Here is a 26,994-nt window from a genome sequence, read left to right as displayed (position 1 = left end):
CCACGCTCTTCTCTACTACCTCCCCACAGGGGACACAGGATAGGAACTGGGAGGGTAGCTGAGAGCCTCCAGCTCAGCCACCACACACCCCGGGTGGCACAGCTTAGGTTCCTGGTCACCCCACCAGAGGAGTCAGGAATAAAGAGCAGCATCAGTCAGAGGCAACCTTCTAGAACCACTATGCTAAGGTTCCCTGCAGCTGAGCTTCATCTTTTCACTTAAAGAGATGACAGTGGTCCTTGGAATATCCACAGGACTGCTTTGGTGAGCCTTAGGGGGCCATGCATGAAGCTGTCCTCCACCCCTCATACCAGGGGTCAATAAGCAATGGGCTGCAGCTAAAACCTGGCCCCCTAGGGACTTCCCTGGTGGCACAGTGATTAAGACTCCGCACCCGGAGACCTTCAAGATGGTGGAGGAGTAAGACGTGGAGACCACCTTCCTCCCCACAGTTACATCAAAAATACATCTACATGTGGAACAGCTCCTATAGATCACCTACTGAATGCTGGCAGAAGACCTCAGACTTCCCAAAAGGCAAGAAACTTCCCACATACCTGGGTAGGGCAAAAGAAAAAAAGAAAAAACAGAGACAAAAGAATAGGGACGGGACCTGCACGAGTGCGAGGGAGCTGTGAAGGAGGAAAGGTTTCCACACACTAGGAAGCCCCTTCACTGGTAGAGATGGGGGGGGTGGGGGGAAGCTTTGGAGCCATGGAGGAGAGCGCAGCAGCAGGGGTGCAGAGGGCAAAGCGGAGAGATTCCCGCACAGAGGATCGGTGCCGACTGGCACTCACCAGCCCGAGAGGCTTGTCTCCTCCCCCGCCAGGGCAGGTTGGGGCTGGGAGCTGAGGCTCAGGCTTTGGAGGTCAGACCCCAGGGAGAGGACTGGGATTGGCTGCATGAACACAGCCTGAAGGGAGCTAGTGCACCACAGCTAGCCGGGAGGGAGTCCGGGAAAACGTCTGGAGCTGCTGAAGAGGCAAGAGACGACTGTTTCGGGGTGTGCAAGGAGAGGGAATTCAGAGCACCGCCTAAACAAGCTCCAGAGATGGGTGTGAGCCACGGCTATGAGCATCAGCGCGGACCCCAGAGACGGGTATGAGACGCTAAGGCTGCTGCTGCCGCCACCAAGAAGCCTGTGTGTGAGCACAGGTCACTATCCACAGCTCCCCTCCCGGGAGCCTGTGCAGCCCACCACCGCCAGGGTCCCGGGATCCAGGGACAACTTCCCTGGGAGAACACATGGCACGCCTCAGGCTGTTGCAACGTCACACTGGCCTCTGCCGCGGCAGGCTCACCCTGCATCTGTACTCCTCCCACCCCCCGGCCTGAGTGAGCCAGAGCCCCCTAATCAGCTGCTACTTTAACCCCATCCTGTCTGAGCCAAGAACAGACACTCTTAGGTGACCTACATGCAGAGGCAGGGCCAAATCCAAAGCTGGACCCCAGGAGCTGTGCAAACGAAGAGAAAGGGAAATTTCTCCCAGCAGCCTCAGGAGCAGTGGATTAAATCTCCACATTAACTTGATATACCCTGCATCACTGGAATACCTGAATATACCCTGCATCACTGGAATACCTGAATCATCCCAAAATTGAGGCGGTGGACTTTGGGAGCATCAGTAGACTTGGGGTTTCCTTTCTGCATCTAATTTGTTTCTGGTTTTATGTTTATCTTAGTTTAGTATTTAGAGTTTATTATCATTGGTAGATTTGTTTATTGATTTGGTTGCTCTCTTCCTCCTTTTTTTTTAATATATATAGATATATATATATTTTTCCTTTTTCCCTTTTTGTGAGTGTGTATATGTATGCTTCTTTGTGTGATTTTGTCTGTATTGCTTTGTCCTAGGGTCTCTCCTAGGGATCTGTCTGTCCGTTTTTTGTTTGTTTGCTTGAGTATACTTTTCAGCACTTGTTATCATTGGTCGATTTGTTTTTTGGTTTGGTTGCTCTCTTCTTTCTTTATTTAATTACTTTTTAATTTTTTATTTTTAATAATTTTTTTTATCTTAATAACTTTATTTTATTTATTTTTTTCTTTCTATCTTTTTTTCTCCCTTTTCTTCTGAGCGTGTGGCTGACAGGGTCGTGGTGCTCCAACTGGGTGTCAGGCCTCTGCCTCTGAGGTGGGAGAGCCAAGTTTAGGACACTGGTCCACCACACACCTCTCAGCTCCACATAATATCAAACACCGAAAGCTCTCCTAGACATCTCCATCTCAATGCTAAGACCCAGCCCCACTCAATGACCAGCAAGCTAGAGTGCTGGACACCCTAAGCCAAACAATGAGCAAGACAGGAACACAACCCCACCCATTAGCAGAGAGGCTGCCTAAAATCATAATAAAGTCACAGACACCCTAAAACACACTACCAGATGCAGTACTGCCCACCAGAAAGACAAGATCCAGCCTCATCCACCAGAACACAGGCACTAGTCCCCTCCACCAGGAAGCCTACACAACCCACTGAACCAACTTTAGCCACTGGGGGCAGACACCAAAAACAACAGGAACTATGAACCTGCAGCCTGAGAAAAAGAGACCCCAAACACAGTAAGTTACGCAAAATGAGAAGACAGAGAAACACACAGCAGATGAAGGAGCAAGGTAAAAATCCACAGGACGAAACAAATGAACAGGAAATAGGCAGTCTACCTGAAAAAGAATTCGGAGTAATGATAGTTAAGATGATCTAAAATCCTGGAAATAGAATGGAGAAAATACAAGAAACGTTTAACAGGGACCTAGAAGAACTACAGAGCAAACAATGATGAACAAAACAATAAATGAAATTTAAAATTCTCTAGAAGGAATCAATAGCAGAATAACTGAGGCAGAAGAACAGATAAGTGACCTGGAAGATAAAACAGTGGAAATAACTACCACAGAGCAGAATAAAGAAAAAAGAATGAAAAGAATTGAGGACAGTATCAGAGACCTCTGGGACAATATTAAACGCACCAACATTCAAATTATAGGGGTCCCAGAAGAAGAAGAGGAAAAGAAAGGGACTGAGAAAATATTTGAAGAGATTATAGTTGAAAACTTCCCTAATATGTGAAAGGAAGCAGTCAATCAAGTCCAGGAAGCACAGAGAGTCCCATACAGGATAAATCCAAGGAGAAACATGCCAAGACACATATTAATCAAATTATCAAAAATTAAATACAAAGCAAAAATATTAAAAGCAGCAGGGGAAAAACAAATAACATACAAGGGAATCCCCTTAAGATTAACAGCTGATCTTTCAGCAGAAACTCTGTAGGCCAGAAGGGAGTGGCAGACATATTTAAAGTGATGAAAGGGAAGAAACTACCACCAAAATTACTCTACCCAGCAATGATCTCATTCAGATTTGACGGAGAAATTAAAACCTTTACAGACAAGCATAACCTAAGAGAATTCAGCACCACCAAGCCAGCTTTACAACAAATGCTAAAGGAACTTCTTAAGGTACGAAACACAAGAGAAGGAAAAGACCTACAATAACAAACACAAAACAATTGAGAAATTGGTAATAGGAACATACATATCAATAACTACCTTAAATGTAAATGGATTAAATGGTCCAACCAAAAGACATAGACTGGCTGAATGGATACAAAAACAAGACCTGCATATATGCTGTCTACAAGAGACCCACTTCAGACCTAGGGACACATACAGACTGAAAGTGAGGGGATGGAAAAAGATATTCCATGCAAATGGAAATCAAAAGAAAGCTGGAGTAGCAATTCTCATATTAGACAAAACAGACTTTAAAATAAAGACTATTGCAAGTGACAAAGAAGGAGACTACGTAATGATCAAGGGATCAACCCAGGAAGAAGGTATAACAATTGTAAATATTTATGCACCCAACATAGGAGCACCTCAATACATAAGGCAAATGCTAACAGCCATAAAAGGGGAAATCGACAATAACACAATCACAGTAGGGGAATTTAACACCCCACTTTCACCAATGGACAGATCATCCAAACTGAAAATCAATAAGGAAACACAAGCTTTAAATGATACATTAAACAACATGCAGTTAATTGATATTTATAGGACATTCAATCCAAAAACAACAGAATACACTTTCTTCTCAAGTGCTGATGGACCATTCTCCAGGATAGATCATATCTTGGGTCACAAATCAAGCCTTGGTAAATTTAAGAAAATTGAAATCTTATCAACCACAATGCTATGAGACTAGATATCAATTACAGGAAAAAATCTGTAAAAAATACAAGCACATGGAGGCTAAACAATATGCTACTAAATAACCAAGAGATCACTGAAGAAATCAAAGAGGAAATCAAAAAATACCTAGAAACAAATGACAATGAAAACACGATGACCCAAAACCTATGGGATACAGCAAAAGCACTTCTAAGAGGGAAGTTTAGAGCAATACAATCCTACCTCAACAAGCAAGGAACATCTCAAATAAACAACATAACCTTACACCTAAAGCAGTTAGAGAAAGAAGAACAAAAAACCCCAAAGTTAGCAGAAGGAAAGGAATCATAAAGATCAGATCAGAAATAAATGAAAAAGAAATGAAGGAAACAATAGCAAAGATCAATAAAACTAAAAGATGATTCTTTGAGATGATAAGCAAAACAGATAAACCATTAGCCAGACTCATCAAGAAGAAAAGGGAGAAGACTCAAGTCAATAGAATTAGAAATGAAAAAGGAGAAGTAGCAACTGACACTGCAGAAATACAAAGGATCATGAGAGATTACGATAAGCAACTCTATGCCAATAAAATGGACAACCTGTAAGAAATGGACAGATTCTTAGAAAAGCACAACCTTCCAACAGTGAACCAGGAAGAAATAGAAAATATAAACAGACCAATCACAAGCACTGAAATTGAGACTGTGATTAAAAATCTTCCAGCAAACAAAAGCCCAGGACCAGATGGCTTCACAGACAGATTCTATCAAACATTTAGAGAAGAGCCAACACCTATCCTTCTCAAACTCTTCCAAAATATCCCAGAAGGAGGATCACTGCCAAACTCATTCTACAAGGCCACCATCACCCTGATACCAACACCAGACAAAGATGTCACAAAGAAAGAAAACTACAGGCCAATATCACTGATGAACATAGATCCCCAAATCCTCAACAAAATACTAGCAAACAGAATCCAACAGCACATTAAAAGGATCATACACCATGATCAAGTGGGGTCTATCCCAGGAATGCAAGGAGTCTTCAGTATATGCAAATCAATCAATGTGATAAACCATATTAACAAACTGAAGAATAAAAACCATATGATCATCTCAATAGGTGCAGCAAAAGTTTTTGACAAAATTCAACACCCATTTATGATAAAAACCCTCTAAAAAGTAGGCATAGAGGGAACTTACTTCAACATAATAAAAGCCATATATGACAAACCCACAGCCAACATCGTCCTCAGTGGTGAAAAACTGAAACCATTTCCACTAAGATCAAGAGCAAGACAAGGTTGCCCACTCTCACCACTATTATTCAACATAATTTTGGAAGTTTTAGCCACAGCAATCAGAGAAGAAAAAGAAATAAAACGAATCCGAATCAGTAAAGAAGTAAAGCTGTCACTGTTTGCAGATGACATGATACTATACATAGAGAATCCTAAAGATGCTACCGGAAAACTACTAGAGCTAATCAACGAATCTGGTAAAGTAGCAGGATACAAAATTATTGCACAGAAATCTTTTTTTTTTTTTTTTTTTTTGGTGGTATGCAGGCCTCTCACTGATGTGGCCTCTACCGTTGCGGAGCACAAGCTCCGGACACGCAGGCCTAGCGGCCATGGCTCACAGGCCTATCCGCTCCGCGGCATGTGGGATCTTCCTGGACCGGGGCACGAACCTGTGTCCCCTGCATCAGCAGGTGGACTCTCAACCACTGTGCCACCAGGGAAGCCCTGTGCAGAAATCTCTTGTATTCCTATATACTAGTGATGAAAAATCTGAAAGAGAAATTAAGGAAACACTCCCATTTACCATTGCAACAAAAAGAATAAAATACCTAGGAATAAACCTACCTAAGGAGACAAAAGACCTGTATACAGAAAACAATAAGACACTGATGAAAGTAATTAAAGATGATACAAGCAGATGGGGAGATATACCATATTCTTGGATTGGAAGAATCAATATTGTGAAAATGACTATACTACCCACAGCAATCTGCTGGTTCAGTGGAATCCCTATCAAACTACCACTGGCATTTTTCGCAGAACTTGAACAAAAAATTTCACAATTTGTATGGAAACACAAAAGACCCCAAATAGCCAAAGCAATCTTGAGAAAGAAAAGTGGAGCTGGAGGAATCAGACTCCCAGACCTCGGACTATACTACAGAGCTACAGTAATCAAGACAGTATGGTACTGGCAGAAAAACAGAAATATAGATCAATGGAACAGGATAGAAAGCTCAGAGCTAAACCCACGCACATATAGTCACCTTATCTTTGATAAAGAAGGCAAGAATATACAATGGAGAAAAGATACCCTCTTCAGTAAGTGGTGCTGGGAAAACTGGACAGCTACATGTAAAAAAATGAAGCTAGAATGCTCCCTAACACCATACACAAAAATAAACTCAAAATGGATTAAAGATCTAAATGTAAGGCCAGACCCTATAAAACTCTTAGAGAAAAACATAGGCAGAGCCCTCTATGATATAAATGACAGCAAGATCCTTTTTGATCCACCTCCTAGAGAAATGGAAATAAAAACTAAAATAAACAAATGGGACCTAATGAAACTTAAAAGCTTTTGCACAGCAAAGGAAACTGTAAACAAGATGAAACGACAGCTCTCAGAATGGGAGAAAATATTTGCAAATGAAGCAACTGACAAAGGATTAATCTCCAAAATTTACAAGCAGCTCATGCAGCTCATTATCAAATAAACATACAACCCAATCCAAAAGTGGGCAGAAGACCTAAACAGACATTTCTCCAAAGAAGATACACAAATTGCCAACAAACACATGAAAGGATGCTCAACATCACTAATCATTATAGAAATGCAAATCAAAACTACGAGATATCACCTCACACCAGTCAGAATGGCCATCATCAAAAATCTACAAACAGGGTCTTCCCTGGTGGCACAGTGGTTAAGAATTCAACTGCTAGAATCCACCTGCCGACGCAGGGGACTTGGGTTCTAGCCCTCCTCCGGAAAGATCCCACATGCTGCAACTAAGGCCGTGTGCCAGAACTACTGAGCCCGCGTGCCTAGAGCCCGTACTCTGCAACAGGAGAAGCCTGCACACCACAACAAAGAGTAGCCCCCCTAGTCGCAACTAGAGAACACCCACGCACAGCAACAAAGACCCAACGCAGCCGAAAAATAAATAAATAAAATCTACAAAGAATAAATGCTGGAGAGGGTGTGGAGAAAAGGGAACCCTCCTGCACTGTTGGTGGGAATGTAAATTGACACAGCCACAGTATGGAGGTTCCTTAAAAACTAAAAATAGAACTATACCATACGACCCAGCAATCCCACTACTGGGCATATACCCTGAGAAAACCATAATTCAAAACGAGTCATGTACCACAATGTTCATTGCAGCTCTATTTACAATAGCCAGGACATGGAAGCAACCTAAGTGTCCATCGACAGATGAATGGATAAAGAAGATGTGACACATATATACAATGGAATATTACTCAGCCGTAAAAAGAAACGAAATTAAGTTATTTGTAGTGAAGTAGATGGACCTAGATTCTGTCATACAGAGTGAAGTAAGTCAGAAAGAGAAAAACAAATACCGTATGCTAACACATATAAATGGAATCTTAAAAAAAAAAATGGTTCTGAAGAAGCTGTGGGCAGGACAGGAATAAAGATGCAGACGTAGAGAATGAACTTGAAGACACAGGGAGGGGGAAGGGTAAGCTGGGATGAAGTGAGAGAGTGTCATGGACATATATACACTACCAAATGTAAAATAGCTAGCTAGTGGGAAGCAGCTGCATAGCACAGGGAGGTCAGCTTGGTGCTTTGTGACCACCTAGAGGGGTGGGATAGGGAGGGTGGGCGGGAGATGGAAGAGGGAGGAGATATGGAGATATATGTATATGTAAAGCTGATTCACTTTATTATAAAGCAGAAACTAACACACCATCATAAAGCAATTATATTCCAATAAAGATGTTAAAAAAAAAAAAAAAAAATTCTGCACTGCCAATGCAGTGGGCCTGAGTTCATTCCCTGGTCAGGGAACTAGATCTCATGTGCATGCCGCAACTAAGAAGCCCGCATTCCACAACTAAGACCTGGTGCAACCACATAATAAATAAATAAATATTAAAAGAAATTTTTTTCAATAAAAAAATTAAAAAAATAAAACCTGGCCTTCTGCCTGAACACCTGCAGTCCCTTTTTGTAATAGGAGACACTCACTCTGATATCCAATAAGGGAAATGTTATCCCAATAGAAAAGGAATTCTGTTTTCATTTGTAGACATGAATTACGAGGAAAAAAAAAATTGTACTCAATTATTATGTTTTGACCTCCATCAGAAAGTTTGTGGAAGTGTTTTCTCTCTTATTGTATAAGTACCTACATAATAATCTTGATTTTGTCTCTTGGCCCGTAAAGCCTCAAAGATTTACTAACTGGCTCATTTCTGAAAGTTTGCCTACCCCGGCCCTAGGGTGAGGAAATAGCATACTTAAAGGGAATTCACTTCCTCTTGCCTCTGGCCAGCAGTGACTGTCTCCTCATTTCAGAAGGAGAGAGAGGCCATCTCTGCCACTTCTCTGCCTTGGGGGTAATGGGTCATCCCTGGGTGACTGAGTCATGCAGGTGACAGGCCACCTGCCTGAGGGGAGCATGAAACTCTGTAGTGTGCCTTGTGGCTCAGCAACTCTTCCATGCCCTTGAAAACAGACCCTCAAGTATGTATGCTTGGCCGTGGGGGCCCCTTTAGTTCACCTGACTTGCTTACAGGCCCTGAGCACTTCCAGCTGTTGGCACGTAGCAGGAGACTGTGGCAGAGAGAAGCCAGTATAGTGTGAAACTTTCCCACAGAATGTGGGTAATCCTAGGGGGGTAACCCAAAGATCACTGACATCTTTCCCCCTCAGCTGGCCCTTGTAAGTTAGGACTCTTATCTCTTTAGACACCTAAGTGATGTGCTTTCGATTTTTTTTTTTTTTAATTTTAGGAAGACGTGATTTTCAAAGCTAATTATGAAAACATTTGTCATTGGAATCGGTGGGTGAGTAATTTTGCTACAAACAGCTGATTGAGATACTCAGGATGTCCAAAGGGTGTTTCCATGTGGATGTGGTGGGGGAAGGAGAAGCAGTGAGAAGGATTCCTGAGTCCCAGAAAAGAGAACAGGACACTTGAATTTAAAACAGTGGAGCACTGGCTATGTAAATGCCAACAGGAGATGGGAGAGTTTCCTATAAACAGAAACAGGGGAGTCGGTACACAAAGTTTACCTGCTTTACTGTTTGTTTTCTAAAGCTGACACCAGAGGCAAGGCCTGATCTAATGCTACGTTGGTTCAGGGTGATTTATCGTTCTCCATACGGCTGCTCCTCCAGTGTGACATAGGAGAAAATCTATCATTTCTTGCCAGTTATGCCCAGCTTTGGACATGTGGAATAAGGAATCACCTCACCTCTACCCCTTTTCCCCATACTTTTCATCTTGAGGTAGTCCTTATTTCCCTGGCATGATTATTAATCATTCACCCCTCTCCGTCTCAGAAGTGTCCTAAATTTTATGGTCACCCTACCCATGGTACCAAGAAGTGGGCAATCAAATAAGACAACAGCAACTTAAAAGGACATTATTTGTTTTTTTGTTTTGCTAGTGTATTATGTTCGTCTTTCTTCTGAGTCCTTTCACATTATGTGTAGTCTAGTTAATAAAATATTTAAGACTATTGAAATTAAAGGTTTATAATTTGGGGGAGATCAATGTATTATTGCATTACATAACTACAATTAATCTAATTAATTAATTAATTAGACTAATTAGATTAATTACTTCTAATTAATCAATTAGAAGTAACATTGAATGAATTAAATGCCAGAACTCTGCCTTGACTTGCTCCCATCTAATCAGAACCAAGTTCAGTTTTTCTCTGCGTTGCTTCTCATCCCTCCTTTCCTTTCCACACTCACTGCCACCATCCTAATTCAAGCCCTCATTCCCTAATTCCAATCTCCTCCTCTCAATCTTCCCTGCATACCTGTGCCAGTTTAATCTTCATACAGAATTTTTAAATTTTCTCTCACCTGATGAACAATATTCAGTGGTTCCCAGTTATTTAAAATGCAGTCTAAATTTCCTGATATATGAAGACCATCCAAAAATAATAAAATGTATTAGCTTCGGGGTGGGTAGATAGGCAGGGTACAGGAAAGATTTGATACAGGAGCTTAGTGGTGTCACCAAAGACTCCATTTCTCTCTGCCTCTTCTCTGTGTCTTCCTCCTTTTGGATTCATCCTAAAGTTGGCTGCATTTTTTGGTCTCAAGGGACTACTAGCAGCTCCTGGGACCTCATGCTTCTCCTTAGCCTGTCACTAGGGGGAAAAAAGTGCTTTGCTTCCCCTAGGTCAAGGGTCTTTGACAGGACCACCTGGGTCACATAGCCACAGTTACTGTGGCAAAAGCGAGGGGATTGCCTTGATTGGTTTAGGCCATTGGGGCCCTTGCTCTGGAGTTGAGAGCAGGGTCAATCCCAACCAGACCTTGGAAACAGGGGTGGAACCTGGGGAGGCCACTACCAGGTCCACTACAGAATCCAATCCGACTTCTATTCTGCACGTGTGTGAATAAACTCCCCTCATCTCAATATTCCAGTATAATGCCCTCTGTCTAGAAACCTGTGTCATGCTTTCATGCCACGTGCATTTGGTTCTATGCATAACTTCCTAAGAAAGCCTCTCTTCATTGTCTCTTCCTCAGCAAGTGTCAGGATTTCATTTTAGTGCTGCTGCTTCTGCAAAGCCCCTGCCACACTCAGCTGCAGTTCCTGCCTTCCTTCCTCCAAACTCACTGTGCTGTATCTCTCCCATGTACTTACCACTTGCTGCCCTATGAACGAAATATTCAGTTGAGACTGCAAGGAATAGTAAAGGTTCTAGAGGATTCAAGTGGCATCCATGAACCTCCTGAAAACTTAATGCATGTGTGAAGATGTTCATTTTTCTGGGGAAAGATTTTATAACTTTCATCAGATTCTCGCAAAGTTCCTTAATGTTAAAAAATGTAGAGTTGTTAGTTGTAGGGTGTTAGAGTTGGACTTTGTATCTCATCTCCATTACTTGCTAGTTGTTACCTTGAGCAAGTTTTATGAGAATACAGCTTTTCAACCCTTAGTTTCCTCAACTGGACAATGGGAAAATTATTATCTACCTTGGGCAAATGGATTGCAGAATGGGTTCTCCACTTGTTGGAGTAATTACAGACAGCCTTTTTAACTTCTTCCTTCCCAAATGCCATGTTCCAAATACAGTGACCTCTCTTCACCTGTCACATAAAAAACAAATGGACTAGGAGTTGTGCATTTATTTGGGTGTTATGAACAAAGGAGCAAGTGGGCCCAAGGAGTCCCCCATTTCCTTCCCTAGACCCTAGGATAGAACATGCTCCTGTCTGGACACTCTGGCCCCAGGGTTGGAGAGCACATGCATGAAGCTGTGAGCCTGCTGGTGCATGGTGGGTATGAGCATGCTGAAGGAGAAGGGTTGAGTCTTAAGGTGTCACCTGACTTGGATGGTGACAGTCTAATTACAGGTCCTAGGCTCAGACTTGTTACATGCTTTTCCCCCTCCCTCATCTTTCTGACCTGGACTGCCTTCTAGCTGGTCCATCTCTATCAAGTCTACAAAAATGGGGTGCTTTTTTCTCATTGGCTCTAGCTAAGTCAGTGAGAAGGGATCTAATTACTGTTGGTTCAATTGCATGATCTTAACTAAAGAGGTAAGTCTAGAAAATGATACATTTTCTAGCCAGGTTGCTCATACTGTAATAAAGTTTTCCCTGTTTACTATGTATTTTAAACCAAAATTCAATAATCGAACTATGGGCATTCAACATGGATTATAGACATTTTCTGTAAAGGGGGAAAAAAATTCTCATAACAGTATTTTCTCAATGCATAGGGTAATACCCACCCACTTTTCCATTTTTTAAGGAGATTGCCCATATCCTACCCAATTGTGTGATCTAAGGTTAAACAGAAAAAAAAACAAAAAAAGTGTGAATCAAGTTTCTTCTGTTAATACTTTGTAGGTGTAAGATATTTGGCTAATAATTGAATTATATCCAATAAACAATTTTGATGAATAAGTATTAGTTCCTTTCCCCTTTCTAGATTATAAACATACTGCAATTCATCTTACCTCGGAATAAGCACAATTCATGTGCAGTCAGAAGTTTTTTGTGCTGTAGGCATTTGGTGGTATGATGAAGTCTTGCTTTCTCTGAGTAGTGGTTTTAAATGCACAAAATAAAATACAGAAATACAAAGGAAACCAGTTATGATAATGTAGTTATAAAAATATTTTTAAAAGAAAATTTGTAGCATTATGATACACATGCTTCTTTGTTAACTCACTAAATAACTGTGTCCTGTGGTGAGTCTAAAAGCTGCTGTAAATTTCAAGTAATAGAATGTCAATGATACTTCCAGATGTCTGCCCCAAGTGCAACATGATATGAAAATACCTGTCTGTGATTTCTGTTGGTGAAAAAGCCACAGGTACTATTAATAATACTGTTGCTTGTGACATATTTTAATTAAAGGAAATGCCAAAATTCTGTTAGAATTTATTGAAAATAAAGATATAATATCTTTCAAGTTCACAAAGATCCTGAATCTGTCCATAGACTCTTTGGAAGTACATAAGCCCCAGGTTTTAAAAAAAAACTCTGAGTGACTGAGTGGAGAAGTGCTTCCCCCCCAGCTATGCATGGTTCTGGGTACTGGAAAACTGGATACATACACAGAGGAGTTGGTCAGGGTCGCCATTCTCCTTGATGTCACAGTCCAGCCAGAGGGGACAAGTAACTGACAGGATGTGATAAGCTACAATGGACCTCCCAACCAGCGCCAAAGTGGAGAGAGATTGGGGAAAAGGAGGCATTCCAAAGGAGGTGAAAAGTCATGATAGGTGGGCTTGTAATAAGCCACTCCTCCATTTTTCTTCACTGTGCATTGAAACAAAATCACAGTGACCACGTGCAGTTTTATATACTTGCACTAAAATGTGCTACTCAGATTCTCTGTGTGGCATGTGAACCTTGTGAATGTTTCAGCATAGACAAAAATTTCTTTTTCTTCCAATGCAGTAGCTGTAATTAAGTCTTAGTATTACGCAGTTCACTTGCCCAGTATTAGTTACCTTTCTGCTCCATCCTTTCCAGCTTATTTCTTATCATTTGTTGCTTCAGACCTGCTTGAGCCTATGATTTTTGCCAACAAAGTCCTATCTATGAAAGAAATATTTTTTTCTTAGATATTACATATTGTTTTAAATATCCTTTTTCTAAGATCAATTTAAAATGTTTTATGTTCTTTTAATGCATCTTCCTTCTTGGTATTTTCTTACTTTGTTTTCTTTTTTTGTTGTTGTTCAGTGTGACAAATGGTGGGAAGACAACACTGGCTAAGAATTTGCAGAAACGCCTTCCAAACTGCAGTATCATATCTCAGGATAATTTCTTTAAGGTATCTATAAAACTTCTCAGATAATTTATTTAACCAAAAGAAGTCATAGTAGCAAAGTTAATTGAATTACATCCAAAAGCATTTGCTGAGTGATTGTGCTTTTGTAGTGAAGGGAGGCTCAATGCAGTAGTGTTAGTTCTCCACTAGATGGCACACTTATGGGAGCTAATCTTTGATTTTATTTATCCTCACCATCCAAAGCATTTGTTAAAATAAAGGTTTATCAACTCTTCATTCTATGATTGCATTATTTCTGCACTGCACAATTTTTATGGGTACTTTATTATTTTTCCAGCCAGAGTCTGAGATAGAGACAGATGAAAATGGATTTCTTCAGTATGATGGTAAGTAGATGAGCTTACAAAACATTATGCAATAATGTTTGTTTCCTTTTTCAAACCCAAATAACTTTGCTATCTCTGAAGAGAGTCTCAAAATAAGTTTAAATTATGTTGCTGTACTTTAAGCATGCTTTTGTACGGGTTTCTGATTTATGTTCAGCTATTTAAATAAATGAAACCTTTTCCCCACTTTTATAGTTAAAACTGAAAACATTGGAAAATAAATTTTTCTTTTGAAGGTGGGGTAAGGTGGGTCTCTGTTAGTCTACTCCTCTTGCTTGTAGCGAACTTTAGGGCTCTTTATCTTCTGAGCTTACTTTCTCAGTGACCAAGGTACTGAGTCTTTTCACTGCTCAAAAAGAATAGTGAATATTTTTTAGATGGATTCACTTTACCCTCTTGCCCAGTCTTAACACTGCTTTGAAGCCAGCGGAGTAAAGTCCATCAGAGAAACATCTATATAGACCTGCAAAGGAATGTCATACTGGTAAACTATATTTAATGGTCTTATCAACATTTATAATTAACAAGATGATCATTGAGTGCTTATGCAAACTAGCAATAGAGAGAGCTCTCTTAAAGAGCCATAAAATTTGTTCTTTATTTTTAACTTTGATAACCTTGGAGGAAAAATGTTGTGTAATCAGTTCTTACAGAAACATGATAGTTTTAAAAGAGGCAGAATCCTTGACTGGCTATCTATTCTTGTGTCTTGAGCTGCAGCTAGGATATTTTTTTCTTCTCTCCTCCTTTTCTAAACGTTATTAAGGAAGATTATTACAAAGTAAGAGTTAAACAAGGAAAAACGGTTTTCAACAATTGACGAAGAATTATTCCTAATCTAAATAAGTTCTTACAAACTGATAAGAAAAACACTAATATCCCAGTTGAAAAATGTCCAATGATGTGAATAGTTATTCACAGAAGCAAAAGGTTATATGATTAATGAATGTACAATAAAAAGTCAACCTCAAAAGTAGTCAAGGGGGACTTCCCTGGTGGCGCAGTGGTTGAGAGTCCGCCTGCCGATTCAGGGGACACAGGTTCGTGCCCCGGTCCGGGAGGATCCCACGTGCTGCGGAGCAGCTGGGCCCGTGAGCCATGGCCGCTGAGCCTGCGCGTCCGGAGCCTGTGCTCCGCGGCGGGAGAGGCCACAACGGTGAGAGGCCTGCGTAACAGCAAAAAAAAAAGTAGTCAAGGAAATTCTCTGGCGGTCCGGTGATTAGGACTTGGTGCTTTCACTGCCAGCGCCCGGGTTCGATCCCTGGTTGGGGAACTAAGATCTTGCATACTGCACAGTGTGGCCAAATTTTTTTTAAAATTTGAAAAAGAAAACTAGTCAAAGAATTATAACTTCTTTTTTCCTCACTTACCTAATAGACAGATTTTTAAAAGATTAATAATTAGTAATGGCATAGGCCAAATAAAACAAAAACCTTTTCTGGAAAGGAGGTTGAGCACATGTCCTAAAGACAGTAAAATATTCATGCCATGTGTTCAGGTGTCCCACTTCCAGGAATCTGTCTTAAGGAGAAACCTGAACTTTTAGGTAAATGTACAAATTTAAGGTAAGTCAAGGTAATGTTGAAATCTTTGTGATAACTACCAAAACAGTAGTTTTAAAGTATATAGCTATCAGTACTTCCCTGGTGGCACAGTGGTTAAGACCCCACACTTCCAACACAGGGGGCCCGGGTTCGTTCCCTGCTCAGGGAAATAGATCCCACATGCATGCCTCAACTAAGAGTTTGCACACCACAACTAAGGAGCTCACCTGCCGCAACTAAGGAGCCTGCCGCAAATAAATGAAATAAATATTTTTTAAAATAATAACAATAGTAATAAAATAGATAGCTATCACATTTATAAGTAGGTAGAATTATTAAAATATACCTGATAAATGCAAAAGAAGTAAAAAACAGAACTAAAATATCAAAGGATGGTGGAAAAATAGAAGATGATAGTAAAATGATAGCTTAAATCAAACATATCAGTAGCTATATTAAGTTAAATTAACTAAAATGAAATACTCAAAAGTTGTCAGACTGGATTTTTTTAAAAAGTCAACTATCAGCTCCTTATAAGAGATATATTTAAACATTAGGATATAGAAAAGTAAATAGTAAAAGGCTAGAAAAAGATATACCATGCAAATACCTACTGAAAGAAAATTAGTATAACTGTACTAATATCAGACAAAGTAAAATTTAAGGCAAAGAGTATTACTAGAGATAAAGAGAGCTCAATGAATCAATTCAACTGGAATATAAAAAATCTAAAATTTGTATGCACTTAATAATAATGACCTCAAAATACATTAAGCAAAAACTGACAAAACTAAGAGGACAAATAGACAAATCTATAAGTATTGTGGGAGACTTTAATACAATTTTCTCAGTAACTTATGGAACAAAGTCACAAAAATTATGAGTCTAACAGATTTGAACAACACAACAAACTTGACCAAACTAACATATATAGAACATGTACCCAACAACAGCAGAGTACACATTTTTTTCTGCAAGAATGCATGGAACATTAACCAAAATGGAAGGCATACACAAGGACATGACAAGTCCTAATACATTTCAAGGTATTGAAGTAATATAGAGATATCTTCTAATCACAGAGAACTGAATTAGAAATCAATAGCAAAAGAGTAAATAGTAAATTCCCAAGCGTTTGAAAATTAATCAGTACCTTTTGTCTGATTCTTAAAAACCTTTTCTTATGCAAAATTTTAAACATATACAAAGAAAGGCGGAAAAGTATAATGAACTCTCATGAATTCACCATCCTGTTTTTAAAATGATGAACTCTTGGCCAATTATATTTCATCCATACCCTCACCCTCCTGCTCCTTCTATATTATTTTGAAGCAAATTCCAGACATCATCACATTTGATCTGAAGCAAAACACTTCTGTATATCCCATGGGTCACAGAATAAATCACAATGAAAATTAGAAAATATTTTTAACTGAATGATAGTGGAAATACATTAAAACTGATGGTACGTCTGGTTCCAGCCAAGATGGCTTGGCCCCATTCCTTGCTATTCCTCCCTCTTATAACTAAAAACCACGGATGGAATACAACAAAAAGGAAAAACTCTGAAAGATGAAGAGAGAAGACTGACTGGGGGATTTGGATCTTGAGGAATGACATAGCTGTGAATTTCCTGTTCGATTTTTGTTTTTTGTCTGTCTCTCATATATCTGGAAGGAGATGACTGGTGATGGAGAAGTGTACAACATGGAACCATCAATAGGTACAACCCAAAATTCCCAAGAAACCTGTTCCCTATAGTCAAAGGACTAGAAAAAGGGTGGCCTAACAGAATAGAAAATTAATTTGTTAATATCCACCTTACTGTAGGCAAACAAAAGGAAAAACCAACTTCCCCTCATGGTGTTAGCAGGGCCTAGTGGAGGGCTAGACTTTTAGACCCATCAGCACCAGCAAGGTATGGTGAGTTGGCTTTCCACATCATCATAGGGATCATATCAGTGGTGCCAAACGGAGCTGAACTTCCACACCTACCTGGCAGCAAAGAGACCGAATAAGGCAGTGTGAGGTGGTGCTAGTTGGCACTCCACTTTCCTTAACCAGGCAGTGTCAACTACTGTCAGCAGGACCCACTTGAGAGCTGAACTTCTATCCTCACTGAGCTGTAATGACGCCACACCCGCATGCTTTCCTCTCTTCCCCCCACAGTCACCCCCCACCTCAGTATTGGTGAGGCCCAGCAGGCAGCTGAACATCCACCCCACCTGGACTTGCACACTACACCTAAACAGGGACACTGCCTGCAAAAAAAAAGATGAACTAGGATCCAGAGCCTCATAGCATGATACCCAAAATTTCCAGGATGAGACTAAAAATCATTTGTCATATTAAGAACCAGGCAACTTTCAACTTGAATGAGAAAAGACAATTAGACACTAACACTGTGAGGACACAGATGCTGGAATTCTGACAAGGACTTTAAAGCAGTATTCATAAAAAGGCTTCAGTGAGCATTTGTGACCATTCTTTTTTTTTTGTTGTTTTTCTGGTACGCGGGCCTCTCACTGTTGTGGCCTCTCCCATTGCGGAGCACAGGCTCTGGACGCACAGGCTCAGCGGCCATGGTTCACGGGCTCAGCCGCTCCGCGGCATGTGGGATCCTCCCAGACCAGGTCACGAACCCATGTCCCATGCATCGGCAGGTGGACTCTCAACCACTGCACCACCAGGGAAGCCCTGTGACCATTCTTGAATCAAGTGAAAAATTAGAAAGCCTTAACAAAGAGAGAGAAGATGTGAAAAAGAACCAAATAGAAATTTTAGAACTGAAAACTGATACAATAATTGAAATTTTAAAACTCACTGGATGGGTGTAACAGCAGTATAAATATGACAGAGGAAAGAATCAGTGAACTTCAAGACAGAACAATAGAAATTATTCAATCTGAACAAGCAAGAGAAAGTAGACTGAAAAGAAATGAACAGAGGGACTTCCCTGGTGGTGCAGTGGTTAAGAATCCACCTGCCAGTGCAGGTTACAAGGGTTCAATCCTTGGTTCGGGAAGGTCCCACATACCGTGGAGCAGCTAAGTCCGTGTACTACAACTACTGAGCCTGCTCTCTAGAGCCTGCGAGCCACAACTGTTGAGCCCACACATCACAACTACTGAAGCCCACATGCCCTAGAACCCTCACACTGCAACTACTGAGCCCATGTGCCACAACTACTGAAGCTCACGTACTCTAGGGCCTGCATGCTGCAACTACTGAAGCCCATGCACCTAGAGCCTGTGCTCTGCAACAAGAGAAGCTACCACAATAAGAATCCTGTGTACCACAATGAATAGTAGCCCCCACTTGCCACAACCAGAGAAAGCCCACATGCAGCAATGAAGACACAAAGCAGGCAAAAAAAAAAAAAAAAATGAACAGAAATGTGGGACAATAATGAAAGATCTAACATTTATATCATTGGAAGCTCAGAAGGAGAGGAGGAGTGGTACTGAAAAAGTATTCAGATAAGTAATGATGTAAAACATCTCAAATTTGGCATAAGACATAAACCTACAGATTGAAGAATCTGAGTGATCCTCAAAAAAATTAAATAAGACTGATCAATAAAAAAATAGAGAAGGCACAAATTACATATATCAAAACCAAAAAGGTTAATATCACTACAAATCCTGCAAACATTAAAAAGATGAGGATATTATGAAGAATTTTATGCAAATAAATTTGAAAACTTAAATGAAATTGACAGTCTTACCAAATGCAAATTAATCAAAACAAACACCAGAAAAAAAGAGAAAATCTTAATAGCTCTATATCTTTTAAATGAATTAATTCATAATTTTAAAACCTTCCACTAAAAAACCTTTAAGAACAGATGGCTCAGTTCAGTCATTCTGGAGTGGGGCTGAGAATTTGCATTTCTAATAAGTCCTCAGATGATGCTGATGCCGCTAGTGTAGATAACATGCTTTGAGAATCACTGTTATAGGGTACTTTTCTAGCATTAACAACTGTAAACTCTAAAAGTATGCACATTTTAGAATTTGAATGTGACATACTTGTATCCTTTGTAAATTCTTTTAATGATTTTCCTCCTCTTATTTATCTGTAAGAGCTCTTTATATATTAAAGATATCCATTCTTTGCCAAATACATTGCAGGTATTTTCACCAGTGTGTCATATCTTTCAAACTAATTTATAAATATTTTGTTATCCAAAAATGTTAAACTTTTATATAGTCAAGGGGGAATAGAAGTTATAAATAAAGCAATGAGTTTATAATTGTCAAAGCTGGTAATGGGGACATGGGAGTTCATTGTACTCTACGCTCTACTTTTGTATATGTTTAAAATTTTCCAGGAGTTTCCTGGTGGTGCAGTGGTTAAGAATCTGCCTGCCAATGCAGGGGACGCAGGTTTGAGCCCTGGTCCGGGAAGATCCCACATGCTGCAGAGCAACTAAGCCTGTGCGCCACAACTACTGAGCCTGCGCTCTAGAGCCCAAGAGCCACAACTACTGAAGCCTGCACGCCTAGAGCCCGTGCTCCGCAACAACAGAAGCCACTGTGATGAGACGCCCACTCACCACAACAGAGTAGTCCCTGCTCGCAGCAGCTAGTGAAAGCCCACGTGCAGCAACAAAGACCCAATGCAGCCAAAAATAAATAAACAGATAAATAAAATTTTCCAGAATGAAAATATATCAAGCATACCACTTTATCAATATTAGAGTTTATATTTTTTGTCTAAAGCATTTGTTAATTTGGTGTTTTTTTAGTCTTAGCTGCGGCGCACAGGCTCTTAGTTGCGGTGCACAGGCTCTGCATTGTGGTGCGTGGGCTTCTCTCTAGTTGTGGCATGTGGGCTCCTCTCTAGTTAGAGCACGTGGACTCAGTAGTTGCGGCACGTTAGCTCTCTGGTTGTGGCGCGCAGGCTCTAGAGCGCTCAGACTCAGTTGCCCCGCAGCATGTGGGATCTTAGTTCCCAGACCAGGGATCGAACCCGTGTCCCCTGCATGGGAAGGCAGATTCTTAACCACTGGACCACCAGGAAAGTCCCTAATTAGGTGTTTTGAAGGGTAAATAAAATAGTGTTATTTTATATATTTATAGACCACTGGCTGTACTCATCATAAAAAGCCACAGCGTAAAATTTTGTTGTATTGATTTCATATTTTTGTGTTTGTTTGAAGTGCTTGAAGCACTTAACATGGAGGAAATGATGTCCGCCGTTTCCCACTGGATGGAAAGTGCAGCACACCCTCTGGCATCAAGAGACAGGGGAAACACTGAGGAAATTCCCATCTTAATTATCGAAGGTTTCCTTCTCTATAATTACAAGTAAGCATTCCCCACTCTAATATTGACTCTGAATGAATGGGAAAAAAAAACTTTGTGCACTAAATATGCTGTTAATTTAGGCCCCTTGACACTATATGGAATAGAAGCTATTTTCTGACCATTCCGTATGAAGAATGTAAGAGGAGGAGGAGGTAAGTTTTGAAATTGCCTTTGTGGATTGTAATTCAAAAGACAAACTTTAGGAAAAACAAGGAAACAGCATTATTGAGCAATGTGTATGTCATTTTTCAAGCAAGAGAAGCCTCAATTCTTCATACAAAGAGCAAGACCTTTTTCCATAAATGGTCACCCACATGGAGTAATGCAAATTACTTTTCTAAGAAAAGGCTCTTGTACAAGCTCTTTGGCTTATCTTTCCTAAATCCTCATATGAAGCAATCCCATGTTGATTATGGTTTTAAATTAGGGGGCCTGTATTCTGCTACAGCCACAGAGAACACCGATTAGTTTAAAGCTTACGACAACATCTCAGTATCTCTATCATTATTTACATTAACATTTGTCTCTCAATTCTTTTATAAATCACTAGAGGGGGGAAATAATTATGAATGGCAGTGAATTAGAGTTCATTTTTTAGATCAGGGGACTAAATCCATTGGGTGTTGTCTTTGTAACTGGCATTGAGTCTAAAAAGTGTAGTCGTAATCCTGTTTAGACAGTCTCTGAGTGATTTCCCCGTTGTCCTGACCATTATTTTACTTTATCAATTGTGTTTATGTCAACGTAAAGTTTCCTACGTATTTTGATAGTACAAGGATCTACGAGCCTCCAGACACCCCAGGGTACTTTGAGGGCCACGTGTGGCCCATGTATCTAAAGCACAGGAAAGAAATGGAGAACATCTCATGGGAAATCGGTAAGTGCCTTTTCTTCCCTCCGCGGAAGCCTTTTTACTTGTCATTGCCTCAAAGTACACAAAAGAAAGGACTTTAGAAGGCATTTTTCTCATATATTAGATTATAAAAGGACACTTTAAGCTAGAACGCTCTGGGCTTTTTTTCACAGCCTTTTCCACACTGGCTCTCCTGCCTTCTGTTTCTCTATGGCTCTTGTGAAAGTTTGTCAACTTCTAGATGGTCATTCATTCAGCAAATATTGATTGAATGCCTTCCATGTACAAGGCACTACCCTGGTGATATCAAGGGAAATAAGGCAGACTCAGTCTCTACTCTTATGAACCAGCATTCTATCAGGAAAATGGATGTTAAATGGATGACGCACAAGATTATCCTTTTTAGCTGTGCTGAGTACTGGGACACTGAGCTTCAGGGGGACCGCCCAAGTCTCAGCAATCCGGGAAGGCTTCCTTGAGGAAGCCATATTTAAACCAGATGATAGATATAACTGGACAAAGGGAGGTAACTTGGGGAGATAGAAGGTCACCCCAGATGGTGGGTATAGTACATGAAAAGACCAAGGGGCACCAGAAGGAAGATTGTGGTAGAGAAAGCCAAGGCAAGAGGTGATGTTGCTGATACAGGAAGGGTCCAAACCCTGCAAGGCCATAGATCAGTTAAGGACTTAGGTCATTATCCTAAGGAAAGTGGGAAGCCCTGTACAGAGCGGCTTTATACAAGGATATGGTAGATATAAAATTTTTGTTTTAGTAAGATCCCTCTGGCTATGTGAAGGGTAGATGTAGAGGGTGCGATATTGGACATATGTACTCAGAAGAACTGCGTGATAGGATGGACATGGAGGGTCCAGGCCACTGAGGTGGCAAGGACAACAGCTCAGGAATTGGCAGGCATTATTTCAGAAAACAGGAAAAAGTGAAGGAGTCGCAGATTTGTAAGGAGGAATGCGAGTCTGTTTCGCACATAATGAAGTTGAGATGCCTGAGGGACTTAAAGCAGTGATTTAGAAATAAATATCTGGATCTATGGACCTGGGCCAAGAACAGATCCTTGGGATATAGAGTACCACATGGAGAAGATGCAGGAGGCTGGAGAGAGAAGGGTTTTGGATGGGGTAGAGCAATCAAAACTGACGTATCTTTTCAGAATAAAGGGAGTTGCGCATATTGTGAGAAGCCTCGTGGCCTCTTTGGTAGCTACAGAAAGCACACAGGGCCTCCCCATGATCTGGCAGCTGTTATGATCCCTTCTTCAGTCCAGTTCAACCCCTCTTCCCCATCCACAGAGCCTCTCATGACATTCTGGCCACACCACTCCCAACATGGACCATTGGTTGCAGGGATGTCTTCTTACTACCCCTCTCTCTCTCCATCTAAAATGCAAATCCAACCATGCTCCTACCTTGCTTAAATACCTTCAGAGAGTCTCCAGCCCTTAAGTATAAAATCCAAACAGCCAGACCTCAAGGCCACTAAAGACTAAGGCACAGCTCTAAAATCTCATCTCTATACTGTTCCTGCCTCCCCACATTCTAGCCTTTCCAAACTGAGCATCTTTTCCTTAACAGGCAAAGTTCCTCCTACCTCCCTAACCTCTGCAGTTTTCTGACTAGAAGGCCCTTTCTTTCCTTTAACCTACATAACTTCTGCTTTTTATCCCAAACTGACTATGCCAGTCTTGTTAAAAATATATATCTCATGGGCCTGGAGAATTCAGATTCAGTACACATGTGAACTCAGACCCCCTGCATGGTTTAAGAAGCCTCACAGGTGATCCTGATGTATAAGTAAGCTCAAGAACTACTCCCTTAAGTGGTTTCTTTTTCTTTCTTTCTTTCTTTCTTTTTTTTTTTGCCATGCTGTGCAGCTTGTGGGAGCTTAGTTCCTGGACCAGGATTGAACCTGGAGTCCTAACCAGTGGACTGCCGGGGAATTCCATAAATGATTGTTTTGAGAAGGGACCTCTTCAGTGCTCCTGAAGTACCATATGCACAGTGCCACTTAACTCTGTTTCTTTCTTTTTAAATTTTCACATCAGCTAGTTTGAATTTTCTCTGCAATAAATCAAAATTTCTTACCCGTTGTACCTGGCTGTGATATACTTCTCTCTTTAATGGCTATTAATTTCTTTTTAAGTTATGTTCCTGGGTTCTTTGATTAAACCTATTGGTGTTCTCAAGAGATGCCAAGTGCCAGAGTAAGCATCCTGTATTAATCAGCCTGTTAGCATTTAAACTGCTCTCTTTTCCCCCTTCTCAGTTTACCTAGATGGAACAAAATCTGAAGAGGACCTCTTTTCACAAGTGTATGAAGACCTAATGCAACAACTAGCAAAGCAAAATTGTAAGTATTGTCCAATCAAAGTGGATTGTGAAGGAGCAGCCAGGAGAAATAGTTCATTACATACCCAAGAATGGTATACCAGACAGCTAGTGTAGGAGTGATTGTATCTATTCATGCATTGCTTTGAAGATAGTACAGAATCAGACACTCTGAATGGGTCTAGGGACTTGATTACTTTGTGAGGTTTTTTTTAAGGGTGAAAATATTCACCCTTTGTTATATCTCTTAATGATATTTATGTTATTTAGTTTAAAATTTTTAGTAGATGGCTGTTATTTCAATGGGACTGAAATTATCCTTTGAGTCTAGTGAAGTTAAAATGCTGGTGATCTTCTTTTAATATGTATAAAGTTCCCTTTCTCATTTATTCCTCCTAAAGATTTTTCATAAATTCTATTCCCAAAATAAACAAAAATTTTTTTTAATTACTTACTGAGTGTTTCTTCAAGGTTTTCATATCAGGCAGTACATTTTGCAAGTGACAGAAATCCTCCTAAATCTGGCTTAAGCAGAAATAAAGTACAGGAGTGGCAGTGGCTTCAGGCTCAGCTGTATTAAGGAGCTCATATGGGGTCCTCATGGTTTTGCCTCAATTTCATTTTCTGTTTGGGTATATTTTGAAGTCAGTCTGTCTCCACTGACAGATATGATGTCTTTTGGCCACACCATCCTCCTAGGTCCAACAGCCCCAGTAAAAAGACAGTTTATTCTTTTTCAAGATTGTCTATGAGTTGATAAATGTTGAAGCTGGGTGTTGAGTACAGGGGGTCTATATATTATTCTCACTCGTTTTGCATATGTTTAAAATTCTTTATTTTGAACATTTTTTAAAGCAGTTTTCCATTTTAGCCCAGTGGAAAAGTCCCAGGAAAGATTTTGATTGGTCCTGCTTGGGTCACATGACTTTTGCTAAACCAGTCACTGTGCCTGAGGAGATGGTTTATTCTGATTGGCTAGGACTGGATCATGTACTCATCTTGTAATTGAGTACCTCTCCTAAGACCTCCTGACTTAAGGGGAGAAATTCCCCAAGAGAAAGCAGGACAGGAGGTAGAAACCAGAAGAAGAAAGATGACAAAGTGTGCTGGGAAAACAAAACTATAGATCTAGCTGTTTCATTGGAACTGTTTGAACTAAAAGTGTTTTCATGGCTAACATACAAAATGCAGTCATCAGCTGGCTCAAGAGATGACGTATGAGCCAGTTTGGCAGTGAAGAATATTACATGCTCTTTTGGTGAGAAACAAATCCCCCAGTCCAAATCTCAAAATCTCTCAATAAGAATTAGATTTCCTATGCCCTCAGTAAAATTCCTATCTGACTAGCAGTCTAAGCCCAGCCAGGCAGCTCATTGATCCTGACACATTCCCAATTTCAGGATCAGCCCTTCCTGTAGACATGAACCTATTTAAAGAAATTTCAGGACCATATTAAAATTTCTTCCTTTAAGTGGAACTTAAAATCCTTGCCAGGAGCTGATTCACTTTGTTATAAAGCAAAAACTAACACACCATTGTAAAGCAATTATACTCCAATAAAGATGTCTAAAAAAAAAAAAAAAATCCTTGCCTGCTCAGGTATGCCTGCTCACCCCTGCCATCTGTTACTCTGATAGGCCTCCCATGATGAAGCTCAGGCACCAGCATAAGTGGATACAGAGTGTAGGGTGAAGACAGGGGCTCAGCCTTTGTAAACGATAGCACCTGAGCCAGAGCCACTTCTCTGAGAGTTATTGGCTTCCTTGCTGACCTTGATAAGATACTTATTGGGTGTTTCAGCAGTTGGACATCTGTACCTTTCCATCCTCTCAATAATGGCTAATGCTTGGGTCCAATTTTCCTTTAATGACCAAGTCACACGCTGAAGTTTGCCCTTATGATCCACCTGCTGATAAAAGTAAAGGAGCCTCGGGACTTCCCTGGTAGCACAGTGGTTAAGAATCCGCCTGACAGTGCAGGGGTCGTGGGTTCGATCCCCGTTCTGGGAAGATCCCACATGCCGCGGAGCAACTAAGCCCGTGAGCCTCAACTAAGCCCCTGAGCCGCAAGTGAGCCTGCACTCTAGAGCCCTCGTGCCACAACTGCTGAAGACCGCGCGCCTAGGGCCCGTGCTGTGCGACAAGAGAAGCCACCGCAATAAGAAGCCCGCGCACCGCAACGAAGAGTAGCCCCCACTCGCCGCAACTAAATAAATTTATTTATTTATAAGAAAATGAAGGAGCCTTGATCGTGTAGCTCAGGCAAATTGCACCTAATTCCATACCAAGTACCAGCTTGTGCTATCTGGTCCAAGGCCCAAGAATAGCTGGCATGTTTTGATGAGGGCTGAAAGCCCACAGCAAAGTACATTTCTATGTGTGTGACACCCTCCTCTTTCCTTGCCTACATCCTAGAGGCTTGTAAGGAAGTATTCCTTTGTAAGGCTATCTTCCTTGTGTTCAAGATATTGCATAAAGCTTAAAAAGAAAAAAAAAATAATAGCAAAATGTTAGAAAAGACGTAAAATCCAAAGAAGATCAGCTTTTCCTACCTCCAAGATCTATGTTCATTTTTTCCAGTTGCATAAATAAGTTACTGCATTATTTATGACACATCACATTTCCCAGTTCTTTCAACCACAGCACCTGCCAAAGCCAGCCTGGAGGGATCCTCAGCATAGCCTGGTTTAACCCTCAGTACGGGTCTGAGCTAGCCAGGAGACCTTTCCAATGTTTCAGTCGACTACACCTCCAGCTTCTGATAGCATCTCATAAACTGTTTAACTAATTTTCTATTCTAAGCATATAGAATCATAATTGTGATTAAGTAATAATAATGAAAGGCAAACAACAAAGACTGAATTTAATTATTAATGAAAC

The 26,994-nt window shown here is 40.6% G+C and overlaps 1 protein-coding gene across 4 annotated transcripts in view; it reads left to right on the top strand.

Moving 5' to 3' along the window:
* Positions 1 to 26,994, top strand: part of NMRK1 (nicotinamide riboside kinase 1) — a 32,746-nt gene that overhangs the window by 3,789 nt on the left and 1,963 nt on the right. For 3 of the 4 annotated variants that reach the window (XM_079927466.1, XM_079927467.1, XM_079927468.1), the window contains 7 exons: positions 9,189 to 9,242; positions 13,627 to 13,717; positions 14,013 to 14,061; positions 20,770 to 20,917; positions 20,998 to 21,069; positions 21,688 to 21,794; positions 24,054 to 24,137. In XM_079927466.1, the coding sequence (XP_079783592.1) occupies positions 9,214 to 9,242; positions 13,627 to 13,717; positions 14,013 to 14,061; positions 20,770 to 20,917; positions 20,998 to 21,069; positions 21,688 to 21,794; positions 24,054 to 24,137 (580 nt within the window). In that variant the 5' untranslated portion in view covers positions 9,189 to 9,213. The remainder of the gene's footprint in view (positions 1 to 9,188; positions 9,243 to 13,626; positions 13,718 to 14,012; positions 14,062 to 20,769; positions 20,918 to 20,997; positions 21,070 to 21,687; positions 21,795 to 24,053; positions 24,138 to 26,994) is intronic. The other variant, XM_079927469.1, reaches the window with a different exon arrangement.

Source organism: Stenella coeruleoalba (genome assembly GCF_951394435.1).
Source record: "Stenella coeruleoalba genome assembly, chromosome: 7".
Taxonomy (NCBI): Eukaryota; Metazoa; Chordata; class Mammalia; order Artiodactyla; family Delphinidae; genus Stenella; species Stenella coeruleoalba.
This window is presented reverse-complemented; position numbering and strand designations above follow the sequence as displayed.